We start from the raw sequence: 14,255 nt of genomic DNA on the forward strand, positions 1-14,255 counted from the left end.
CCCAGCTCAGATTCCAGGTAGCCGTGCACCAACGCCCATCCCATCAGGCCTCAGTGTTCTAGGCCAACCTGATGGCTCTGAGTTAGTTGTCCCGGCTACCTTGTTCACTGTAGTAGGAGGGCAGAGTGGTGAGACAGTGATACAGTGAGCAGTGTTCTCCAACACATAATCCTGCCTGTCTATTCACAAGAAAACTTGGAAAATATTAATGTAATGTGTAAGTTTTCACCTCCCAGATATACCTACTGTTAATTTTGCTGTAACTCTGGCTAGTATTTTTTCTAAATATATGTATATTTTTATATATTATTTATTTTTCCTCTACATAGAAATTTACAAATTGAAATTACATTCTATATAAACAGTATTATATATATATATATATATGCTTGTTTTACCTAATTTTGTGTCATTTGAGGTTGACAATTTTATTAGATACACTTCAAAAACAATCTTTATGGTTTAATAGAATATATAATATTCCATTATAGTGGCTATATCATAATTTAATGACCAATTCCTATTTTGAGCCATTTGGGTTCTTTCCAATTTTTTGATACATATTGCCATAGCTAACAATTTTGGACTTAAAAGTCTTGTCTACTATCTGATTATTTCTTTCAGATTGATTCCTTGGAGTGGAATTAGTAAAAAGGATATGAATATTTTTAAGTCTCTTGATATGTCAGACTGATTTCCAGAAGGCTTGTACCAATTTACTCTTCTACCGACAACTGTAAGAATACCCTTCCTCCATCAACAGCATTGTGTATTAGCTTTTAAGAAAAATCTTTTCTAATTTAATAGGTTAAAAAAATTCATCTCATTATTTTAATTTGATATGTATTTTTAAATGAGGTTGAATATAATTTCCCAAGCTTATTGATCACTTTTATTGTTCCCTTGTGAATGGACTGTAAATTTGCCTCTTTTTTCTTTAGGGTGTTCATTGAGTGTTATTGATTTGCAAAAGCTCATTGTATATTAAGAATATAAACCCTTTGTTGAGATTGTTACAGGCATCTTTTCTCTCTCTCCTGATGGCGCCTTCCCTGCATCAGCCCTGTGTTCTGCCAGCCCCACAATAGTAGCACAGGCAGTGAAGAATCTGGTCCCTTATAGGTGGAAAAACAAGTTCTATATTTGGCTTAGCTAATGAACCCTGTGATGGCTGAGCAAGCTGTACCAACAGCCTCATTGTCCATGGCCCACCATCAATGTGGAGTGTTGGGAGAGGGGTGGTCTGATGGGGCAGCTTGGTGAGAGATACCTGTGTCCCCTTCTGACCCTTTGTGTCTTTTTCAGCCAACACCTTTGATATTGTTGTTATTCATTGCAAGTCTACCCTCCAAATCATGATTGCTCTTATTTTCCTCTTCTTCATTCCATCCTTAGCCCATTATTACCTTGTTGGCAGTCACAGAAGCTAACTTTTATTGAGCCCTTGCTGGGTGCCAGCTGCAGGTGTAAACCCTTGCAGCCCAGCCCCTCTGGCTGCCTCAGTCCTAGCCTGCACCTCCCTCCCACTCCTGCACCATAGGATGGGCTCAGTGTACCCTTCCCACACTGGCTCGCCAGCCCCATGTGTGGACCCCATGTGGACCCCAGGAAACCCACGGAAAGCACAGGGAGCCAGCGGTTCCGAGGCCTCCTGGTGGCTTCAAAGGCCCTGGGAGACATGGTCTTCTGCTTCCAGTTTTGGGAGCTTGGATGTGTGACATTGGTCATATTCTGAGGCAAGGCCCGCCGACTCCCAGCTGAGCTGCACCGGGCAAGCTAGTTTCCACTTGTGGCCTGCACAGGTGGCCTCGGCTGAGTCAGGCCCTCCAAACCGTGTGGGTGGCTTGGTTAGGATCTTATCAGGGAAGTGTGACTTCTTTCCTTGCTTCCATTTAGATACCCCTCCCTCTCTCGGTCTCTCTCTCTCCTTTTTTTTTTTTTTTTTTGAGACAGAGTCTCGCTCTTGGTGCCCAGGCTGGAGTGCAGTGGCACAATCTCAGCTCAGTGCAACCTCCGCCTCCCGGGTTCAAGCCATTCTCCTGCCGCAGCCTCCCAAGCAGCTGGGATTACAGGTGCCCACCACCACGCCCGGCTAATTTTTTTGTATTTTTAGTAGATACAGGGTTTCACCATGTTATCCAGGATGGTCTTGAACTCCTGACCTCAAGTGATCCACCTGTCTCGGCCTCCCAAAGTGCTGGGATTGCAGGCGTGAGCCACCGCGCCCGGCCAGTCTTTCTTACTGAAGATAACCTGAAACCTAAATCAGTGGAGAGAGGGTAGGGTTCGAAGATTGGAGACGTCACCTGGCATCGGGCCCTGGTCCTTTCAGCCTGGTGACCCTGGCCCATCATCTAAACTTTCTGAACTGCAGTTTCACCACCTGGAAGTGGGGAGTCAGCTCCAGCACAGAGCTTTGCGGGAGGACAAAAGAGACGATATGGATAAAGTGCTCCGCAGATCATCAGGGGCGGCAAAGGTGAGTACTGCTGATAGATGTGTGGAATATTTGACTCACTTTGGAGACTATATTTAAGAGATGGTCTCTGAGGAATCTTGAATCAGAAACAGTGTTCACCTCCTCCTGAAGTAGTGCCTGCCCTCACTTTGTCCCTGGCCCCAGTCTTTCCAGGAGGGACAAAATGCCCTCCTAGATTCCCACTAAGTACCAGAAACTCAGTAGGACCTCAGCTTCCCCCCTCAGCCTTGACCAGGTGCCCCCATGCAGGGGTGAGAAAGGTGCAGGTTCATCCAGGGCACTCAGGAGACCCACTGGGAGGCTGGAGGCTGGTGGCCTCAGATGCTTTCGAGTCTTCTCCAGGGGGACACCACCCTGGAGTGGCCTGGGGGGCAGGGCAGGCTCTGCTGGGGAGAGCACTGGGGCTTCCACCGGATGCTGGATGGGAGTTAGCCAAGATTCTCTCTGCCCAGATCTCAAGGTCTTGGCACATGTGGACTGGGAGGCCCATATGCTTCTGTATCCTGTGTGCAGCTGTCTGTGGGGTGGTATAGAGCCAACTGGGGTGGGGTGGCACGGGGGTGGGGACTCACCAAAACTGACGGCACTCCCCAGAGAACATGTCCCTGTGGCCATCCGTGGATCTGTGAGTGCAGACCTAGAAGTCACTGTGAATTTTGCCAAGGACGACATCCCAGGTTATAAAACTGCCACTGGATTCACCATGATTGCACCTGTTATTGTCACAGGTTCAGTTGGCTGCACTGAGTGGGGCAGGCGGAGTCACCAGGGCTGCCTCTGCTTGCCAAGGAGCCCGGCCACGGGTTGTCCCTAGGCCAGGGATGGGAGCAGGAGCTGCGTCCACTCTCACTCCCAGCCCCGCCACGACGGCAACTCACTCCCTGTGAAATCTGCGACTCTACACTGGGACATGACAAATGACCAAAAAATCAATTTGTAATCTGATTGGAGGTTTTTGATTTCCTCTGATGAGTTTAAATTTCATTAAAAGCAACCTTATTCCAACATAAAAGGAATCCTTGAAGGGTAAAACGGGGGATTGTCTCACTGAGTATAAAGCATCCCAACTCTTTTGTGTGATTTATTCATGGCATTAATTGTGAGGGCCAACCTGTGGTGTCCGTTGGCAGCTGCGCCGTTATCAGGGCCTGGGATCGGCCCAGCGAGCTCAAAGCACAAGGACTCACATTCAAAAATCACTCTTCGGCATATTGACACTTCAGTTATCAACAACCGTTTTTATCTGCTGGGAGGGAGATCGCAGCTCGTGGGGCCGGAGTAAGCCACAAATCACTGCCGCTGCCACCTCTCTGCATTCTCTTAATTGTATGTATTCTCTGGAAAAAATGATCATCGTGGCCTCTTGTCTTGATGAGAAATTGACAATTCTAAGGACTTCTTTGGGTGCTCCGAGCAAGCGAGATAAGGCGTGGGTTGTTTTAGAGGAGAGCAGCCTTTCTTCCCTTTCAGGGGCCTCTTTACTGCTTGCGTTGACCCACTTGATGAGTATGGATTTCATGAGGTCTTTTTCAGCATTTGAACTATAAAAGGTTCAGAATGACACCACCCCTTATAGACAAAAGATAACCTTGCCCTTTGAATATATTGATTCTTTATTAACTAGGCTGTTTAATGCAATGAAATGAGGCATTAGATTGAAGCCCATTTCAAGTGCTTTGAATAATCTTTAAAAGCTTGAAAGACCTTAAAAGGCGGCCTGACAATAATTGGCATGCATTTTGAAAGAAGGCAGTTCTTGCTTCTGATTTGAAACACAAACATAAAATAATTTCTCCATCCCCGGGTTACAGGGCGTTGGGTACTCGTGGCACCAGCGCAGAATGGGAAGGTGGTGACTTGCCCAGCAACTGCTTGTCCCAGCCCCAGCCCCAGCCTCCAGCCACTTGGAAGGGAGCCTGCAGGGGAGGGGAGTGGGCAGGCTTCAGGCTTGTACCTTATAAGCCTCTCTCTTTGCTGTCTCTTTAAGGCTGAAATGAGAACCTGATTGTCAATGACATGACAAAAAGGTATTCACAAGTTTCTTTATGTTTTGAATAATTGTTTCCTGTTTTGCTCAGCAGAACAAGTAATTAAGATGACATTTGTGAGTACTAATTTGGATCACACTTATGTGTATGTGTTATAAAGCTGCAAGCCAAAACATGCAAACCCAGCCTTTCATGGAGGAGAGAATGAAAAAATACTGAGTGAAATGGGAGCATGGGAAACTCGGAGGAGCTGAACATCGGTGTGTAAATTAGAACCTCAGTGTTGATAGCAGATCTCATTATAGTCGGTGCATTTGGCTACCGACGTGCAGCCAGCAGTGCCCGGGGCTAGTGCATGGGGTCTGCTGTGCCACTGTGGTGGCAGTGGAATCTGTGATGCCCCTCTTGCAGAACGTAGGCAGCGCAGGCATCTCGGTGCCCTGGTATCTGCACACCCATCCAGAGCCTTTGCTGCTGTGTCACTTTTCTAAGCCTGGTTCTTGCCCAGTGGAACCCAACCATGGAACCAAAAGAAGCATGTGTCTGGGGTCACCGGAGCCGTTGTTCTCTACCTGCCCAGTGCGCTATTCAGAAGCAGAGGGGCTAGGGCAGAAGGTCTGGAGGGAGTGGGTTATGAAGCCCCTCAGTGAGCCTTGGGATTGTTTGAGTTCTCAAAGACAAGTGCTGGAACAGTGATTGTGTCACCCCAGTGCTGCTGTGGCCCACAGAACATCTGTGACACAGAAACATCAGCCAGAGTGCAGCATGAATATAGATGGCACCTCTGGGGGTCAGGACCACGTAAGTGACAATTTGCTGAACCTCTCTTTGTACGCAGATTAGAGGACGGAGGCTGGATAACTTTGTGGAAAGTTCCTCTGTGGATCATTTTTATCTTGGCCAAGTTGCAGCTTCAGAACCCGGTATGTGCAAATGAAACCCCTGATGTAACTTTTATGCTAGTGTTTAGTCATTTTGATAATCAAAACAGAGAAAATTACCAAAAGTGAAACTCACAGACAAGAAATACTTTAATTAAATATTGTGTAAAATGAACATTTTTATACAGTTAAATATCTGAAAAAATGTACAGATAAAACAATCTTATTGTAGGGTCTTTAACAGTAAAATCTACCATTTAGTGAAGTGCTCAATCTTGAGACAGTGAAGTGATGTGGGCATTGACTACTTAACCTAAAACACAAACCAAGTGAGGGCATGGGGAAGCTGGCAGGCGTTCTCAGTGCGTCCATGTGAGCTCTTTTGTAGATCAAACCCTTACTCGTACAAAATAAAATGGAGGCAATTTAGTTCCAAAGTGACTTCTCAGGCTTTCCCATGTAGCTAGACCTTGTCAACCATCACAAAGCCAGACTGTGACCTGCTGACTCCTGGGGACATTCTGTTTAATTTTGTCCCTAGAATGAACACTTTCTAAGTTGTGCATTGTTGAGTTTTGTCAAGAAGGTATTTTAAAGTCCCTCCTTTTTGTTTTAAATTCGATTTCTGCTGCAGTTTGCAAAATGTTTGCTGTGCCGTGTCTGCAAAGCATTTAGTGCAAAGGAGAAAGAAAAAAAAAAACACCTGACACTTTTGGTCTCACTGTGGGTTTGGCACTAAGAGGCACGATATCTGAAGGAGGTCATTCCAGTTTTAAAAGTACGGACAGTGCTGTTGGAACTGACCACAAAAATGTATTGTTAAAAAAAAACTGAAAACCAGCAGTGATTTGGGTCCCCCTGAAACCTCTGTGAATCGGAGGTGGGCCCAGGAGGGTGCAGGATGCAGCAGAAATAGTCCCAGAAAGGAGAGACGGGTCATGCAGCGGGCTTGTGCTTTTTTGTGTGTGTTTGTGTGTTTTACACCATACATCTCCAAATGAAGTATTTATTAACAATTGTAGTGTAAGCCTGTGATAAAATAGCACAAAGCTTCTTTAAAGAAGTCCACTTTTAAGGCATCAGAAAAGTTAATGTGGCAAACATTTTAATTAAAACATCAGAAGTAAATTTTATTTTAAACTTTAGGCCTCTGAATTTTTCCAGTAAACACAGTTCAGCTATGTGGCAAAGTCAATGGGTGGCATCTAAAATGACTTTTTACATTCTACAAAAAAATAAAATAAAATAAGGACACAGCCCCAAACGGTGTCACCTCTTCGCAGCCGCTCCACATGCACAGAATCTACTAGGATTTGTCACGGCCGGGTGGCACCGATTTGTTTTGACTATACAACAAACTTTTTTTTCAAAAGTATTTGTTCAGATAACTTAAAAATAATATAAAAATAAACAATGAATTTGACTTTTCCTCAAAATAAAAAAAAAAGGATGGAAAGTCTAAACAATAGCATATTTTTGAAGTACAAATGAAATGTAAAGACACTGGTTCAGCTTAACGAAACAGATCAAAGAGACAAGTTCTTGGCTAATGCTCTTCCCAGTATCACAACACCAGGCCATGATCAAAAACCAATACAGACAAGAAAGAAGAAAAAGGAAAAGGTGGGAAAAGCAATGTACAAAATTTCAAAGATAAATACAATATTTATAATTGATATGTTACAAAATAAAGTCCCTTAGCAACTGCAAGTGTTCATGGGAAAGTAAGTAAGTGTCAAATGAAGACCATTTTATTCCTTATAAGACACATAAGGAATAAAACTTGTTTTTCTAAATATTTTAAGTGGATCTGAAAAAAATTCAAGACAAGTGTATAAATATTTAGCTACAACTTTGGCAAAATCACAAAAGTCTACAATTTTATAACCACATACAAAACACATTAGGGAAGAAGGATCTAGAAGTCAAAAGGACAATTTCTGGTACAAGAAACATAGACCTCACAGTAGCCTAAGAATGCAATAGTATACAGTGCTAGCAAAAGTTGAAAAAATGTTGCAGATCACACTTGCTTAACAGGAAGCTCTAGCAGTGGGAGAATATTGGAACCAACAGACAGTAGCATTTTTTTCTCTGTCAGTGTGCTTGTTGAAGGCAAGAGAATTCAATATCAAAGTTACAATTTCTAACTACAATAAGTTACAAAGTTTCATTTCATTAAGATGAAGTTAAGCAATGATAAACCCTCCCTCCCTCCCTGCCACCCCAGTTTCTCCTCATCATATAGTCATCCTTTTTTCCAGTCTGATGGCTCATACCTCCTTGGCCCCCTTTTTATCACCACAAAAAAATATTTCACATTATAGAGATACACAACCATTGTGAATCTAAGTATGAGTACAGAAAAATGTTTGGAGGCATTTTTCATCAGCGTTTCATGATCATCAAAATGGTGCATTCACAAAGTTTCTCCCAACACATAGCAATTACTAGACATGGCCAAGACGGAGTCGGAAACTTTATACAAAATAGGCGTCGCTTTGTTTTCCTTATTCTTCAGGACTGAGAAATGTGAAAATATGAGAAAAGTTCAGTCAATAAAATGGAATTGTTCATGAAGAAGTAGGCTGTTTGCATGTTGATTCTTAATAGTTTAAATAAAATCTTTAAACAAAGTCTTTTGTAGCATTTCAATTGCTGCTGATTTTTTTGAAGATACTGTTTCCATCAGCATGTCTTAATATACTAAACGTGTCCCCTGAAGTCCGTCCTTTGATGCTGGGTGCTGCGGAAGGTAAACAGAAGTCCCTCACATTGGCGGGACTACCAGCCCAGACATAGCTGCAAGAGAGAAGGATAGAGCAGTTACTGCAGGCTCCCCCACGCGCCCTCCCGCCAACGCCGACGCGGGCGGGGCTGCCCTTCCCCCCTATTCAACTGGGAGGCTGGTCTTGCACAGTTCCGTCCACCAGCCTCGGGCGTGGTTAGGGCGTGCTGGGGAATCTGCTTCCTGAGGTGGGGGCAACAACCCCCGGTCCTGCCCCTCCTGCAGCCCTCCTCAAAGGCTTCTTTTGGAAAAGGGAAGGGCTCCTGGCACTGCTGTGTGCAGAGGCTGCAGCTTCCCCACATTGACCGGTGCACTGCCAACAGGTGCAAAGCCAACGGAGGCCCAGAGCCCCCTCTGTCGAGAGAGGTGACCCAGCCTGGTCACTCCCGTGACGCCAGCCAAGGCCGGCTCACAGGCCCTGCTCTCGCTCCCTATGTGAGAACCAGACTGGCCTCAGTTTCCCCCTCTGCTTCCAGGTCTGGGCTCTGACCGTGCGGTCATCTCTCTGTATCGTAATGGTGAGTCAGGGGCTCTCCAGAATCAAAGCCACTCACAGCCCACCTGCCCTGGAACCTCCAAGGCAAGGGCCACGGAGAGACGTGAGTCACGGCACCGCCTCGGGACCTTTTTTCTCTTCTCAGGAAAGAAGAGAAAACTTTGCACGAAAACGCCAAGTGGGGCTGACGCTTTCACATGAACTCCTGGTACAAATGTAATTTAAAATCTTTTACTGCTGGTGGTGTTTAATTTTTGTCAGAATGATCGTTCTCATTAATTTATGTATAACATATTAATACATTTGTTCATGTAGTGACGTGAGCTTCAATTTCTCAGTTCATTAATTTCAACAATATTAATTTATCTCCGACTCACCGTTACAACTTTACAGTTTGGAAGCCCTGTGCGTACACACCGCGTAGGAGGTGCCGTCTTTCAGCCGGCCCGACCCCGTGTCACGGGCAGGGCCGCGGCACCTCACCACCTGCCTCTGCAACGACCCTGGTGTGGTGCCCGCTGATGGCACGCAGGCCAGTCGGCGGCACTTCGGGGGCCTGGGCGTCCCTTCATACGCTAACGGATGTTGTGAAGACAATGATTTCAAATCACTGATACCTTTCCAGTTCCTTTTTTGAGCATTAGTTCATCAAAGTGAAATATGCCACCGACTTCACAAAAGGGCCAGTTTGTCTTCTCCGCAGCTACGTCCTCAGCACCCAGCAGAGAGCCTGGTACATAGTAGGTGCTCAGTAAATACTGGTTGAATGGGTTCATGTTTCTAAAGGAGTAACTGGATTTGAGTCACTGGGAGGAGCATATACCAAAGGTGGTGTCTGAAAGAGGCCAGATGACGGCCACTTAATTTAAGTGCCTGCGGGCCTCAGCACCTCACAAAGGGCCACTCGCAAGTTCATGAGGCCTGGGGGCACCCATGTGGCTCTGCCCGTCACACACATCACAGGCCACGTGCAGCCTGCACAGCCCAGATGGGCCAGGCGCTGGGCAGGCACAGGGTGCCCACCCCGTGTGGCCTCATCTGTGGATAGCTGTGCCCTCGGGGCCGGCCCTTCTCCCTCCTGATTCTTTGAAAGAGATCACGTAGGAAAATCAGCTCCTGTCCCCAGACAGGACTGCAACCTGGTGTTGGTACACACCTGGCCCTGGGTCTAGATGCACACCCCTTTCCAAAAGACAGTGCAGCCCTGCTGGATGTGTGGTCCAGCAGATAAGGTGGAGAACCAAGGCCCAGCCTCGGGACAACGAGGGTACCAGATTTTGAGATGGGGTCCACAGGTAGTATGGTGCCCCGCCATCCCCATGCCAGGGCTATTTTTGCTGCTTTGTGCATAGCAGGCTGCAAGCCCAGGAGCTATGGGCAGGGCTGCATCCTGCGCTGAGAAGTGCCAGGCCCCGGGCAAAGGCCCATTGGCTGAATCAGACCGACAATGACCACAGCTACCTTCACCGCACTCCCGCCTTCTCTCACGTGGTCCCACCCCCTTAGGGGCACAGGGTGCTCCACCGTAAGTACACTAGGTGCCGTCGGAAGGGTGAGCTGGACAAAAACCAAGAGGAGGAATCTGGTCCTTTCTGGGACTCAGTGCAGAGGGGTCCTCGCTCTGAACACCAGGCAGAGGTGGCACGCATCAAGGTGGGCCACGGGAGAACATGCAGCGGTCACAGAGGTGCCAGGAGAAAGGCCGAGCCCCCACCCCCACTCCCATCCCCACCCCTGGAGAGGACCCGGCACTGGCCCACGGCCCCACACCACCCTCACCTTGCAGTCCGTTCCCGTTGGCGCTGGTGCAGGAAGGAGGAGGAGAGGCTTGGGGCCGGACCACGGGCGCGAAGGCGCTCTTCTGTTTCACTGCGGAGATGACATTGGCAGGTGAGAATGAGAAAATGCCGTGTGTGCTGCTACAGTTTGAAGGGAGGGTGACCGAAGAGGCTGCCATGGTGGGGCTGGACGGCACTACTGCAACAAAGCAAACACGGTCAGCACGCGCGGCCGCGGCACAGCGCCACGGCGAGAGGGCACCAAAGGCCTCGCCTCAGACGGGGGGGCGGGGGCACGAAAACAAAACATGACATGCGTCTGGCTCGGCCACGCTCTGGATAACAGGCAAGCTCTTTTGCACTGGACTTTCCCTTCCAATTGAGCAGCCCATTTTGTTCTGATTTTGTTTTGGTTTCCAATGAGATCACATCGGGCCCGTTTTGGGTCAATTTACGGTCGCCATTTGGATGCCCAGCCTCCAGGGCCACCCTTCCTTTTATCCAGTAGCTCACATCACAGAACATCCAAGCAATGCACACACTCGACTCGGTAGTGAATATGAATCTGCGTGATGACGTGTGACAAAAACAGACACTTACTGCCGTAGGGAGAGTTAGCGGAGGAGCCATTAAGAAATCCAGGCGAGCCAGGGACCCCTAGACTGGCCATGGCGCCACTTCCATATCCATTCATGCTAGTGCTGACTGTGTTGTAATTGGACTGCTGGGGAGTACTGCTGGGGACGTAGCCTCGCGGGGACACGCTGCTTGTATTGCGACTGTAGCCGACTGTTGAAATCCCCCCCCGGCCAAAAATAACATTATTATCAGCGACAGACACTTGGGGGGGGGTTCCCCGAGAATCTATATCATATATTAACATTGCTAATTGACCCTGTGCTTTCCACCTGCTCTAGCGCCTGCTGCCAGCTCGGATGACCTTATCACGCCAACCCTGCTGCCACTGTCTCACCGTGAGCCCCATCCTGTCTCTGCTGGCTTCGACAGCCAGCCGGGGCGTGCTTCGATCTCACCGTCAGTGGCTTTCACGTTTCTCTTTAGAGGCAATTATCAACAGCTTGGATTCCTGGTCTGTCCCCCCACGCTCTGTGAACTTTCGGCCTCTGTAGACCTTCAAATGCCATGACTGACAAGGAGAGCTTGTTTGTGGCTGTAACTTCCCCTGAAAGGCTGTTTGGGGGTCTTCATTTGTATGGTTGTTATTTCTATACATGGGGGCGTTCGGGGGACATGGAAGCTTCATTCCTGCCATGGGAGCGTGGACGGACGGGAACAAAATCAGCAGTACAGGTGAGGTGTTTTCTAAGATCACTGCCTGCGCGCTTTTCAATGAGGAAAACTCAAATGGACCCAAATGGCAAGATGCAGCGGCCTTGGCTGGCCCAGGACACTGCACTGTGGGATGAGGTGCGGGGTGGGGAAATGGGGGTCTCTCTCCATGGATTCGTTCCAAACTTAGACCCAAATCCCGCCGTGCAGTGCGTCCAAGCAGGCTCCCCTCAGCTCCCTAGGCCATGGCTATCCTATGGCTTAGCCCAGACTTCTAAGGAAAGCAAAGTCACTTATGAACACATTGAGGGAAACTTCTAGCAAATACCAGTGACCCGCATGGCATCCAGTGGAGCTGCCGTTTTTAGTAACTGGGCTCTCTGAGTGTTCTTACCCCAGCACTGGCTGGGAGGACCTGCAGCAAGGTCCTTCCTGAGCAAAGGAACCAGCAGAGCCAGAGAGAACAGAACGCTACGGACATTCCCCAGCCGGCCCTGGACACGTGCCTCTTCAGCTAAGGCCTCAACCAACCCGCGGAGGGCGTTCAGGGCGGGGGTCCTCCCGGCACGCCGGCATACCTTGGTCGTTGGCTTGTGACGTCTCTGACACGTTGACGGCTAGCTGGCTGCTGAAGGAGTTGACGCCCATCATGCCCGTGTGTGCAGGGTTGTTGCCCAGGGTGGGGATCTGGTTGTGATTGCGGGGAACGCTGTACAGTGCCTCAGCGATGTCCGCCGCTCGCTTCAAGATGATCTCCTGCAGCAGGAGCAAGTGGGAGCCGGCCTGTCACCCCAGGCCCGGCCCAGCTGGCCGCACTCTCGGGGGCCCACCATGGTGGCATCCCACTGTCCCTTGCCCAGACCATGACCAAATCTATTTCTTAATGGGCAAAGAGCTTCCCCTAGGAAAATCATTTACTGACGCTTTTGAAAGGGGGGTGCAGTAACTGGCTGGGCACGGTGGCTCACGCCTGTAATCCCAGCATTTTGGGAGGTCAAGGCAGGCGGATCATCTGAGGTCAGGAGTTCAAGACCAGCCTGGCCAACATGGCGAAATCCCATCTCTAATGAAAATACAAAAATTAGCCGGGTGTGTTGGCAAACGCCTGTAATCCCAGCTACTCGGGAGGCTGAGGCAGGAGAATCGCTTGAACCTGGGAGGTGGAGGTTGCAGTGAACCGAGACTGCCCTACTGCACTCCAGCCTGGGTGACAGAGCAAGACCCTGTCTCAAAAAAAAAAAAAAAAAAAAAGGGAGCAACATTTGCTCTGTTGTGTCCTGCATGCTGTGGGGTGCCCATCCAGCCCTCCCTGGTTCCCAGCGGCACCAACACCGTCCACCCGCCACTGCACACTGCAGATGGGTTTCAAGACTGTGCACTCCCCCTGTGACAAGTTTTTCTGCTTTTGGGTCCTGACACCAACTCATCATTTCTACTTGAACCTAGTGTGAGGGCAAGGATGGGAAGCCATTCTCACATCAGACTCCTGTGGAGTCGCTGGAAAAGCATGCTTGTGTCCAGAAAGCCCACACTGGAGCCACGCCGGCTGCCCACGGGTTCTGGCACGGGGGGGAGGATGGGCGAGGGGAGCCGCCCTCCACCTACCTGGTTGTTGTGAGGCATTCCGTATAAGGCTTCCACCAGGTCCGCCGCCCGCTTCAGTAACACCTCCTAAAGGAAGAGCAGACAGGAGGTGACTCATGGGAGGAACCAGCCAGTTATCACTGCCCTTCAGTACCAGTTCCATCTGCGGGTGTAGAGACCAGTCCCCACCCACAGCGACCCGTCCTGGCCCTGCCGTGCACTTCGAAGGCAGGCACAGACAGGAAGGCACGTGCGTGCTGACAACACTGTTTGTGGCCTTTACAAGGAGCCTGAATAAAAGCATTTTCTGTGGCTCCTCCGTCCGGTTGGGCTCACAGAGGTGCACGGACAAGCAGGAGGGCCGGCGGAGAACGAGCCCAATCCGTGCCTGAGGTTTAATGACAGAGTCTTATGGGTATTAAACAAATACACACACGGTGGAGATATGAAAGGCCCAGGCACCACATTTGCCTGTTAATTCCTAGCACTTTAGTGGTGAAGAACAATAAGTAATTTTCCATATCTTAATTAAACTGGCAGAGTCCTTAAAGACAACATCTCACCCCTAATTCACGCCCCAAATTTGCAAGTGAGTTCAGTGCTTATTCCTCTTTATTTTGAACAATAAAGTGAATTAACTTGGGTTAATCTAGTTCTTTCATAATGACATTAAGAAATTTTTCAATTAACCTCTTTGACTGCATGTTGTAAAGGACTTCATAAATGCCTTCACATTCCGAGAGTGTGCGCGCTGTGCCTGGGGGCTTGGATGCACCGAGTTTTGTCTTATCCACGTCTGCACGCCTACCTCCAGTTTACGATTGTGCGGATTAATCCAGAGTTTAGTTAATTTTAAATACAAATGGGGGCTTACGTTTTAACTTTCTCTACCTTGAGCTGTAATAAAACGGAGCTGAGCTTTTTAATAAGCCGAGGCCAGGCCCAAACTCCTCCCCAGCGTGGAAGACGGG

General features: G+C 48.5%; 1 protein-coding gene and 1 long non-coding RNA gene across 9 annotated transcripts in view; one reads left to right on the forward strand and one right to left on the reverse strand.

The window, feature by feature from the left end:
- Positions 1 to 4,222: 4,222 nt before the first annotated feature.
- LOC129525185 (uncharacterized) lies at positions 4,223 to 8,743 on the forward strand. Its single transcript, XR_008669300.2, has 3 exons — positions 4,223 to 4,727; positions 5,306 to 5,390; positions 8,613 to 8,743. It is a non-coding gene; the product is annotated as an uncharacterized lncRNA (long non-coding RNA).
- The window catches only part of EBF3 (EBF transcription factor 3), a 128,545-nt gene continuing 119,716 nt past the window's right edge, over positions 5,427 to 14,255 (reverse strand). For 2 of the 8 annotated variants that reach the window (XM_055354069.2, XM_055354068.2), the window contains exons 12-17: positions 13,306 to 13,371; positions 12,279 to 12,456; positions 11,011 to 11,199; positions 10,412 to 10,501; positions 9,250 to 9,362; positions 5,427 to 8,150 (exon numbers count right to left, since the gene is read on the reverse strand). In XM_055354069.2, coding sequence (XP_055210044.1) covers positions 8,133 to 8,150; positions 9,250 to 9,362; positions 10,412 to 10,501; positions 11,011 to 11,199; positions 12,279 to 12,456; positions 13,306 to 13,371 — 654 coding nt within the window. In that variant the 3' untranslated portion in view covers positions 5,427 to 8,132. Of the gene's footprint in view, positions 8,151 to 9,249; positions 9,363 to 10,411; positions 10,610 to 11,010; positions 11,200 to 12,278; positions 12,457 to 13,305; positions 13,372 to 14,255 lie in introns of all 8 variants that reach the window. The other 6 variants (XM_031015702.3, XM_055354070.2, XM_055354067.2 and 3 more) reach the window with 5 other exon arrangements.

The sequence above is a fragment of the Gorilla gorilla genome, chromosome 8 (assembly GCF_029281585.2).
Source record: "Gorilla gorilla gorilla isolate KB3781 chromosome 8, NHGRI_mGorGor1-v2.1_pri, whole genome shotgun sequence".
NCBI lineage: Eukaryota > Metazoa > Chordata > Mammalia > Primates > Hominidae > Gorilla > Gorilla gorilla.